The sequence below is a fragment of the Panulirus ornatus genome, chromosome 33, assembly GCF_036320965.1.
Source record: "Panulirus ornatus isolate Po-2019 chromosome 33, ASM3632096v1, whole genome shotgun sequence".
Lineage (NCBI taxonomy): Eukaryota > Metazoa > Arthropoda > Malacostraca > Decapoda > Palinuridae > Panulirus > Panulirus ornatus.
Genome location: NC_092256.1, coordinates 15,659,389 through 15,670,784, shown reverse-complemented (window position 1 = coordinate 15,670,784; position 11,396 = coordinate 15,659,389). Strand labels below are relative to the sequence as shown.

Genomic DNA, 11,396 nt, shown 5'->3' with positions numbered 1-11,396 from the left:
GACAACTCCAGAGAGCTGCAGTCTCATTGTCAAGGGCTGAAGACTCCCTATGGACATCTTCGTTCCTGCTGTCGCTCGCTGATTAGGATCAGGTGGAAGAGGTTAGGGAGCTTAATGACCTATAATGGGAGGAGGTTTGCCCCAAATTGGCATCATGAGGACGCCTCAGTTCTGGGTCAATGACCCTCGTAACAACATTATTGTTGCTCCAGTTCGATGTTTATTGGGTCAGAAAACTGGGAAGATTTCATACACTTGGGCTTTACGTTGCTGGAGATGTTGGAGATAGAAGTGGTAGTGGTGGAGAAGGTGATAGTTGTAGTGGTGGCGTAGATGTGTGTTGTTGATAATGTAGGATGGTGATAGGGTTTTGTGTTGGTGGAAGTTATCGTAGTGGTGGTGGTGCTGATAATGGAGGTGACAGAGATGGTATTGGAACAGAGAGAGAGAAAGAGAGAGAGAGAGAGAGAGAGAGAGAGAGAGAGAGAGAGAGAGAGAGAGAGAGAGAGAGAGAGAGAGAGAGAGAGAGAGAGAGAGAGAGAGAGAGAGAGAGTCATCTAAGATTCTGTTTCTTTTCTTACGTTTCTGGCTATGCACCAGCGAGAGCATCCACCAGGACGCCTGACTATGAAGCAGATTTTGATTTCAAGTGGCGTACCGCTGGAACACCTGTAATGGAAGGTTGAGAAGGCCGGGTTCATACGGGAGGATCCTTCGGGTTGGTGTCGCTGGTACTTCTGTACTCCTGGTCGAGGACGTCATCCTTCGTAATGGAGCAGAGGTCCTCCTCCAAACTCTCGTCCCCGTCGTCACAGCCGTACCTGCCACAATAATACTGTTCCTTACTTCACTTCATAGACTGAGAATACGTGAGCATCAGAAACTACCAAAATCTCATACAAGCAAAAGATCGAATGGCATATACATATAGAACTATAAAAATTTCTATACCCTCATGCCCTTACATCAAATACAGTCGAATTCAAACGTTCAAGACATTAATTCGAACATTTTTAGTGCCTAATCTATCATGTCTAATCTATCAAGTGTCCCTATCAGTAAAGTTATCTATCAGTAGTTATTATCAGTATCACGAAGAGCTACTGGCAAGACTTGAGCAAATGATAACTTATCAGTATCCTAGCAAGTGAAGATGTCATTATAACTTCCAGGCCAGAGAGCAGCCCTGCCGTAATCCTGATATAAGAACACATTTCCCGCCTGACTGAGCTTAAAAAGGATGAAACTTTTCCCCTTACGTCGTTTTCTTTGTAAAATTCGCGCGACTTTCCCCAGATTATTGCCTGAATTTGATAAAACCCTCACATGACGCGCTGCTGGGCGCTGGTAGGGTATGCCGAAGATTCAATCAATTACAGTAATGGGACAAAGGCTTGTGAAGAGGTTCATAACAGCCTCGAAATAGTATCATCATCTCAGTGGATTCTGAACCTCTGTCAGTGTCTGACAAACAAGTGAACAACGGGGAAGACTTTCATGCAGTTCATCTCTCTACGCCTTCCTTAATACCATTTACAGGGTTCAGATCTTAAAAGTACCTCTTGAGAACCTTTATAATCTAGTGTAGAATTCTCTGAAAATACCACATGTTCCAAGAAGATCCTCTCTCCCCGCCGCGTGCTGGTCACTATGAGATCCTCCACTCATAATCCACACCTGTTCTCTACCAACACCCTCTGCACCTCATCATTTCACCTATAAATGCTACATTCGTGAGATAATCCTACTAAGACCTGATTTTATGGTTTATTCTGTCTTTTCAACTCCAAGGGTGAGAACATCGCCCGATAATGATGATGTGGGGAGGTTATATCTCTCCATACTTAAGGATTATTTTATCCTCATCGGATTTATATACCAGTTTCCAGGCTGTTCTTCTGTATCACCTCCCTGTTTTTAATTCTCTACTTAGAAATCAGAGCAAACAGATTTTCGATTCTGTTGCATTTCTTTAGTTTCTATTTCAATTAAGAAGTTCTGACTGATGATTTTTCACCCTTATGCAACCTTTGTACTCCTTAAGTCTTTATGCCTCAAGACCTTTCTTTATCCTCACACATGGCAATGATTCACTTCACTATGAATGCCTACGTAACATCAGCAATTACAACATTCCTCTATAAACCTTACACCACAAGCTTATTCTTATTTTTGATGTCTTCTACTTCTTCATATTAGCTTCCACTCAAATCTAAATACATGTAGGGAGAGGACCTAACCATTAGCCACCTGTGATCTTTAGTTAGAGTAACAAAAGCTTCGAAAAAGGTTCCAACACCCTTGATATTGGCAACCCCATCGTAGATTTAGATTTGGAAGCTTATGAGGATCAGACTGCAGTTCTTAAAGGATTTTTCTATTATTACGTTCTCACCATAACTTTGAAAGGAAGTCTAGGTTGACCCATATAGAGAAGTTCCAAAAGGAAAACATATTCTTTGGTTTTTTTTCCTAAAGTCCATATTTTCCTACGGTTCGGGAAGGATGAGAGTGATCTTTTCTTCACATTTTAATGTCAGTGTCCCTTACGTCAGTACTCTGAGAAACTCCGATAAGAATCATGGTGTAAGGCGTTAAGGGGAGGTGTCTTACTTGGCAGCGACGGTGAGGCAAGCGAGGAGGGTGAGGAGGCCGGCCACTATGAGGGTGAGGGCGAGCGGCAGAGGCGGCGTGTGCATGGGGCGGGAGCCACTCATGGGCTTGCTGAGGATGACGTGGTAGAAGACCGAGCCCGCCGTCAGCATGAGCGTCCCCAGCAGGAAGCTCATCAGCAGGCAGTAGGCGCGAGTGGTGGGCGCTGCCTGGGGGCTGAACAGTCCCTTGTAGCGTACCTGCTTGGCCATACTGCTGCTGCTGCTGCTGCTACTGCTGGAAGAACTGCTGTGCTGCTGTGGTGACATCTGGCCTGCCTACCAGCCAACCACGACCTGCAACAGTGGTGATGTGGTGAGTCGCTTGTGCAAGTTCTGAAGAGAATTAGAAGAGTCATCACATTACTGAAATAAACCAGTATACTTAAATACGAAATAGACAAAAACACTTGACTCACTACAACTTGAGAGAAACACTTGGTTTAATTTAAGTAACAACGCTGAAGATGAGAGACAGGAAGCAAGTGATGAGAGAAGAGCCAAACTGGGGAAAATAAAGCAACGAACTAATCACCATGAAGCACTTAATCGTGTGTTTCCAGTTCTTCCTTCCCTTGATGTCCACATTTGTTTCCAAGGTAACACATTATCTGTGTAGCTTTTTAGAGCGAAAGAATACATTTTAAGGAAGCATGAGAGACAGCTAATAGTAACGGAATCTGTTGAGAACTTTCATAAAGACATTCATACTGAAAACTTAGGAGAACATTCATATAGACATAACTCCTCACCAACTACGTCACTCTCACTATCACACAGCCTCTGTCATCATACAACCACTCTCAAAAAACTTCCTCTACATGCTTTTGTGAACTTCCACGGACGTGGGCAATACAGGAGAATCACTGAATCTGATTCTCATCGCAATGCAATCAGTCCATCACCCACAGAAAGATTGGAGAGGGAACTAAGGTCAGAACTGGGTTAAGTTTCGCCCGCGTCTGGTTATCAAGCGAAATGTAATCCAATTTTGGAAGACGTATGCTCTGAAACTTTCCTCGGGTGTACGTGTGCATGTGAGGTGAGGGAGAGAGAGAGAGAGAGAGAGAGAGAGAGAGAGAGAGAGAGAGAGAGAGAGAGAGAGAGAGAGAGAGAGAGAGAGAGAGAGAGAGATGATATGATGTTTGGAGTCCTCATACGCCCAAGGCGAACTGGTTTCCCATCCAGTAGGATATCTCCCACTCCTATGATCGAAGCTCTCTTATACAAATTATCTAATAATCAATCTATTTGCTGACACAAGGGGTGGCGATGCTGTTTCCTGTGGGGCTGGGTGGCGCCGAGAATGGATGAAGGGAAGCAAGTATGGATATATATATATATATATATATATATATATATATATATATATATATATATATATATATATATATATATATATATATATATATATATCGAAGAAAAACGCACTGTTGCAAACATGTATGTACATAAGACCACAGTTCTTGTCTTGCAGACTTGTTTTGTATTATTCCTTTACAGTTTCGTCCCCCAACCCCGCCCACTCACGGGCCCTCGTCAATTGGTAACGCAGTTACCAATTGACGAGGGCTCGTGGGGTGGGGGCGAAACTGTATTGGAATAAAAAAAAAAAACAAGTCTCCGAGAGAGAGAGAGAGAGAGAGAGAGAGAGAGAGAGAGAGAGAGAGAGAGAGAGAGAGAGAGAGAGAGAGAGAGAGAGAGAGAGAGAGAGAGAGAGAGAGAGGAATAATTCTTGCTTTATCTTTTGGTTGCAATTCTACCTTCAGTCTAGGGAAGTTCCTTTGACATTTTCTACCCGGAAAAAATCAGCTGCCTTCTCGTACACGGCTGGTAAAGAAAAAAAAAAAAAAAGAAGTGTAGAATACCATCCCCCTTAAGTCCAGTGCGGTGGGGAAAAAATATGTTTGGTTTGTTCGCATCCTAGGGAGAGGAAAATTGTGGGTGTGTGAGGGTGGATGGCGAGCCTGGGACGTCGGCGAGACTATGAATAAATTTTAGTATGAATCTGAGTTCCATTTTTCGGAAAAGTACCCAGCGAATACCGCGGGCTATCATTTACAGGCTCTGATGCGTGTCTCGTGGTCGACATGAACGTTTATTGATGTTTACATTTTTTTTTTTATTGTAGATATCATGTGACCCATGTGAACGTTCCCATCTGCTTACGTACTGTATATGTCAAGTGGCAGATGTGAACGTTCTCATTTGTTTATATACTGTATATGTCATATGGCTGATGTGAACGTTCCCATTTGTTTACACATCTCTGACTTCATTTCTCGTGCGGCCGATGTGAACGGGGTCTTTTGTCTATGTTTTCTTCTCAGTCCAGCTGTGTCGTGTGGTCAATGTGAACGTCATCGCCTGTTGACGTTCATAAACGTTTACTGAGATAAGATGTCGCGTGGAAGTTGGGTGTGAACGTTGTGCAAAAAGATTCTGTTCTGGTGAGACACATGTGGCCATCCCTCTTTGCAATTCATAGCTGCATGGCTCTCATGCATCATGAACACTCGCCTCTTTTAACTTCAAAGACGTGTTTAGGAGACATAAGTCTCCTGTCTTTTCCGTTTCGTGTACTATTTTCCTTGCAGAAATATTTGGAGGGATACATCTTCATACATCACGCAACCTCTGCTCGTAAATCTTGTAAAAAGATAAAGATATATTACTTCTCTTCGAATTATTGCTGAGAAGTTTCATTCTTTTTTCCATACATATTCGCCATTTCCCGCGTTAGCGAGGTAGCGTTCATGAACAGATTGACAGAGCCTTAGAGGAAAAACTCCTCACTTGGCCCCTTCTCTGTTTCTTCTTTTTGAAAAGTAAAACTGGAGGGGAGGATTTCCAGCCCCCTAGCTCTCACTCCTTTATAGTCGCCTTCGACGACCCGCAGGGAAATCGTGGTAAGTATTCTTTCCCCCACAGTATGAATCACCGTCTCATATAACAGTCTTCCCTAAATAACTTCACTATCCTCTTCATCCTGTAAGTGTTTTAGTGGCCGTCCACAAAGAATTTGATTGTGTGAAGACTTAAGAATAAAGATTCCCCACTACATGAAGAGATATCCCCGGGACTACTTTGACAAGGAAGTGAGCAGAAGTTAAGCAAGACAAAGGGGAAAGATTTGTCTGTGTCATTCATATTCTTTTGAGAACCATGGGAAAAGACGGTGTATGTGTATCTCTGTCTGTTTGTCTATCTTTCTGTCTGTTTTTCTGTCTGTCTGTACCCGGTTGGTAGGATCATTGATACCACATTTACTAACAGAACTACATAATGAATCAATCATTTGAGTCAAAAAGCAGAGAGCACAAGCATAGGAGTCTTTATCATTATCCTCTTCTTAATGTAAAGGCTTTAGTCATAGGTAAGATTCCATAACGAACCCTATACTGAAATATAAAGGGTTAGATCCTAAGGAGCGTAAAGGAAAAATATTCATAGAATTTTGAGGAAGTGGGGAAAAAACTGCCTGAAGAAAAACAAAGTCAAGTTGCAGGTTATCGAATATATCGAACCGTAATAACATTACTGAAGACATCTTGTTGTCGCCTCCTCTCGCTCCTAATCTTGTTTAAGCTGAAAATTGTCCTCATAACTTCATGTTATGAGAAAAACAGCTTGCCATTATGTGTTAGAATCTGGTACGTATCTGAGCGACTGTAGGTTTATCAAGACGTGTTAACTGACAGCTATAGCGTTACTTAGAGGTGTTAAGACTTCAGATTGTGAGAGGACAAGAAAATACGAAGGTATTAATGTATCCCCAAGACTTGTATTATTTGTATCACGTATTGCAAGGTCATAAAGCATAGTTGATGTTCATAACAACGCTATTATATTTTGTAAGGATTGTTATGGTATTTTGTCTTTCTGCTAACAAGACGTATAGTTGTTAAGATTTGTTCTCTATAAGATCTTTCATTGCTAAGGCCAAGAAATTACTTGAATCGCTGCTACGAAAACATCACTTATTTCCTTTCTCTCTCTCTCTCTCTCTCTCTCTCTCTCTCTCTCTCTCTCTCTCTCTCTCTCTCTCTCTCTCTCTCTCTCTCTCTCTCTCTCTCTCTCTCTCTCTCTCTCTCTCTCTCTCTCTCTCTCTCTCTCTCTCCAGAATTCTTGCACAGGGGAGGGATTCTACCAATGTGCAAATTTCTGCCTCGGTGTCCCCTGTTCACAGGCTTCCATTTGCTTAAATCATCACTTGCAACACAAGGACCCCCCACAACACTACCTTGAGGGCGGCAGCAAAACCTTCCTTTGTTGCGTTGCTGATGTGAGTGCTGCTGTCATGAGGGCCTCATGCAACGCTGGTGCTCGTATCCTGGTGTTCAGGAAGGGGAGGAATACGATGGAAAGGGAAGGTTCATGATACAAATGGGAAGGGGCAAAATAAGGGTATATAGAAATATGGTATATATAAGTGACGCTTCACAATTTAAGGATAAAAAACTACACACTGATATGGCTATCTTTTCTATACCTATAGATATAGCTGTTCTGTCGTAGTATTTCCTTGTCTTAATTAATTAAGCTTTGACTTAATATGATTTTCTTGCAACTCTCTGGGTTCTATTCTGTAAACCATCTGGGAAAGATTTTGTTTCTGTACTTTGAAGCGTTTGTCTTTGAGAGCTTTTAGGCCAATTCGATCATAGTTGTTTGGATGATCCTCTGTTTGAACACATGATGAAGTGGATTCTTTTCTGAGATGAAAGAAAAAAAGGAAAACGAAAGTAATTTCTTAAATGTTTTAAAGTCAGAAATGAAATGTATCTTGTTTCATGAATCTCTCTCTCTCTCTCTCTCTCTCTCTCTCTCTCTCTCTCTCTCTCTCTCTCTCTCTGGTCTCACATACATCCTTCTTACATTCACAAACAACCGACTTTTACCCTAATGACCGAGTAACGGAAGGGCTTTCACCCATCACCTCAAAGTGGAATTCTACTTTTTGGTCTTTCAGAGGGTGAAGGGAGATTACGTCATCCGGGGTAAGAACATGACATACCGAAACCCCACGTCCACACAGTCGATAATCCTTGTAGATAAGTGTTACAGACTAGACTCTACAGCCGTAGAGTGGTTGTTAATCTCTTACTCACTTCGATGTCTAAAGCTTTACAGCCGCCATAAAACTGAGGTCATGGTAGTTTGACCCAACTGGTGAGGCATTCCAGCTTAATCTAGTTTACGGTCGTCACGTGACTGGAATGACCCCATTCAGCTGCAGTACAAACGGTAATTACCCGGTAGAGTATTTTTCATAAGTTAAGGATTATGGTTGATGTTGTATTTGATAGATTGATAGACGATGGATTACGTGGTAGATAGATAGATAGATAGATAGATAGTCAGAGTCCCTTACGTGTAAATGGGAATATTTCATGAGAAGTCTGACATATGGGGGGGGGGGGATTTGGGGGGAATTTCTTGGGGGGATTTTTTTGGGGGATTTTCGGGGGATTTTTTTTTGGGGGGGGGGGGGGAGGGGAACTACATTAACCTAAAATGCGGCAAACAAAAAGATGCACTGTCGTTTTCGAACAGGTAAACGTTTTCCTCTTTGTTTAATGTTCCTCTCATCACCAACAAGTCCCTTTATTAGAAGAGAGAGAGAGAGAGAGAGAGAGAGAGAGAGAGAGAGAGAGAGAGAGAGAGAGAGAGAGAGAGAGAGAGAGAGAGAGAGAGAGAGAGAGAGAGAGAGAGAGAGAGAGAGAGAGAGAGAGAGAGAGAGAGAGAGAGAGAGAGAGAGATTTTCACAAAAACACAAATATACGTTTCCACGCATACCCACAAGGCACACACACACACACACACACAGACACACACACACACACACACAGACACACACACACACACACACGTTCTCCAAATACTGGGCATTACCCACCACTGTTCTCAGGTAAAGTGTTGGTCATGTGCTTGAGTTCGCCAATATGAGCAAGATGTATCACCACAGACTCCCTCCCACGCACTCTTCCCTCCCCCGCTCTCCCTCCATCTTTCTCCTCTCCTCCACCACTCCCTTCCTCTCGTCGCAACACACTCGCAAATGGGAGGTACTGATGTTCCCAAAGACGTGAAAGGAACCTTAGGATAGTGAAAGGCTCCTCAGGAGTAATAGAAGATTCTACAGGATTCGCAAATGGACCCCTGGTGTCGTAAAATTTCACCCCTCCCTCCCACCCTCAAAGGCGTGCGAATACCCACTGCCAACCCTTCCCCCATCCCACCCCCTCCCATCAGAGAGATTGAAAGGACCGAATGAAATCGCAAAAAAAATCCCAGAATTGTAAGATGACCTGCCCAGAGAAGCTAAAGGGTATCTCACGCCACTGCACCTACCCCTCTACCTGTCTCTCCCGCCACTACACCTATTCATCTGCCTGTCCCTCACGCCACTGCACCTATCCCTCTGCCTGTCTTTCACACCACTGCACCTATCCCTCAGCCTAACTCTCCTGCCATATCACCTATCCCTCTGCATGCCTCTTCCGCCACTCAGTCTAACTCTCCTGCCACAGCACCTATCCCTCTGCATGTCTCTTCCGCCACAACACCTATTCCTTTGCCTGTCTTTCCCGCCACTGCACCTATCCCTCTGCATGCTTTTCCCGCCACTGCACCTATCCCTCTGCATGCCTCTCCCACCACTGCACCTAATCCCACCAGCTCAATCTATTCATAGACGGGAGAAAAGATCAAGCTTATTTAAATTTATATAATTCAAATTACTTTCTTGTGAAAATGATTTCTTCAGGAAGGCTTCAGTATTATTCTGAAATAAGAATAAAATCCTGGTAATGGGTGAGGACATTGGCCCCCCCCATTAACCCATGAAACTTTTCCGAAACAATGTGGCGCGCTGGAGCCGAGTGCGCTCCGCGTTCTCTTTAATAACATAATCTTTCGAAATTCGTTGCTGCGAAATGAAATAAAGAAGAAGAATACTGTATTTCATACATTTCCCCAAATCTTATATATATATATATATATATATATATATATATATATATATATATATATATATATATATATATATATATATATATATATATATATATATATATATATATATATATATATATATATATATATATATATACATATATATATATATATATATTTTTTTTTTTTTTTTTATACTTTGTCGCTGTCTCCCGCGTTTGCGAGGTAGCGCAAGGAAACAGACGAAAGAAATGGCCCAACCCCCCCCATACACATGTACATACACACATATATATATATATATATATATATATATATATATATATATATATATATATATATATATATATATATATATATATATATATATATAAACATTCCCGGGCGATATACGTATAATAGTTGGCCAAACTTTAGCAATCACTATTAGCAAATGGTTCTCGTCTTTGTTTTTTTCTCGTATCTTCTGGGTTAAAAAAAAAAAGTTTATATAATCCTTATTATCAAAAAACTTCTAAATGGCTCAATACCAATAAAATGTATTCCAATAACTTTAAGCTTTGGAGGTTTCCGAATGTTTTCTTACGTGCATAATGAGGTGATTTCAAAGATTTAGTATTAAATGGCATCTGTCGTTTTTATAAATGAGAAAACCTCATGAATCAGAACCTAATTTTTTTTTTCCAGTGTCTTTGAAAAGTCTTTGTGAGGTTTGATGAGACAAGGGTTGGCTGCCTGGCGAGTCAGCCTTGTGACGTAATGCTTGATATGAGACCGTCAGTGTTGCTGACGCTGTATCATCATCAGGTCAGTTAGTGTTGCTGACGCTGTATCATCATCAGGTCAGTCAGTGTTGCTAATGTTGTGTTTTCAATTGGTTTGATAGTGATGCTGACGCCATATTTTCCCTGGGTCCGTCAGCGATGCTGACGCTATGTTTTCTGGGGCTGTTAGTCTCGCTGACAGTGTACCTCCTCATCTGATCCATGATGTTGCTGACACTGCGTCCTTCGAGGCCATCAGCATTGATGGCGCTGCGCCTCTTTTCGTATCGTCAGTGCTGCTGACGCTGGTTTGCTCAGAGTCTGCCATCGTTGCCAAAGCTGTGCGAAGCTCCTCTAGCAATCAGGTGTGGGAAGCTGATTAGTTCAAGCTGGAGCTGAAGTCGTCAAGCTAAGCGGTTTGGGACCCCAGGTATATACAACTTAAGGTCATTTTGAGGTCGGGGGTCATTAAGATGAAAAGTCAACAGAGGTCAATACGTGTTCATAGTCTCTTTCAATCAGTCGACCCATCACCGTCAAGATTGGACTTATGTCGACCCTCAACCTGGAACCCATTATCCAAGACATCGACGAGGCTAAGTCGACCTCAGCCTAGGGGCCCATCACCACCTCTTTGACACCGAGGCTGGGTCGACCTCAGCCTGGGGACCCATCACCACCCCTTCGACACCGAGGATGGGTCGACCTCAGCCTGGGAACCCATCACCACCCCTTCGACACCGAGGCTGGGTCGACCTCAGCCTGGGAACCCATCACCACCCCTTCGACAGCGAGACTGTGTCGACCTCGGTCTGGGAACCCATCACCACCCCTTCGACACCGAGGCTGGGTCGACCTCAGCCTGGGGACCCATCACCACCCCTTCGACACCGAGGCTGGGTCGACCTCAACCTGGGGACTTATCACCACCCCTTCGACACCGAGGCTGGGTCGACCTCAGCCTGGGAAAGGTCACATCAGCCAACCATGTAGGGAACTTCATAAAAAAAAGAAATGTTCAGGT

General features: G+C 42.9%; 1 protein-coding gene across 3 annotated transcripts in view; it reads right to left on the bottom strand.

The window, feature by feature from the left end:
• Positions 1–445: 445 nt before the first annotated feature.
• The window catches only part of LOC139759489 (uncharacterized), a 39,890-nt gene continuing 28,939 nt past the window's right edge, over positions 446–11,396 (bottom strand). For all 3 annotated transcript variants that reach the window (XM_071681667.1, XM_071681668.1, XM_071681666.1), the window contains 2 exons: positions 2,614–2,948; positions 446–821 (listed from right to left, as the gene is read on the bottom strand). In XM_071681667.1, the coding sequence (XP_071537768.1) occupies positions 698–821; positions 2,614–2,921 (432 nt within the window). In that variant the 5' untranslated portion in view covers positions 2,922–2,948 and the 3' untranslated portion in view covers positions 446–697. The remainder of the gene's footprint in view (positions 822–2,613; positions 2,949–11,396) is intronic.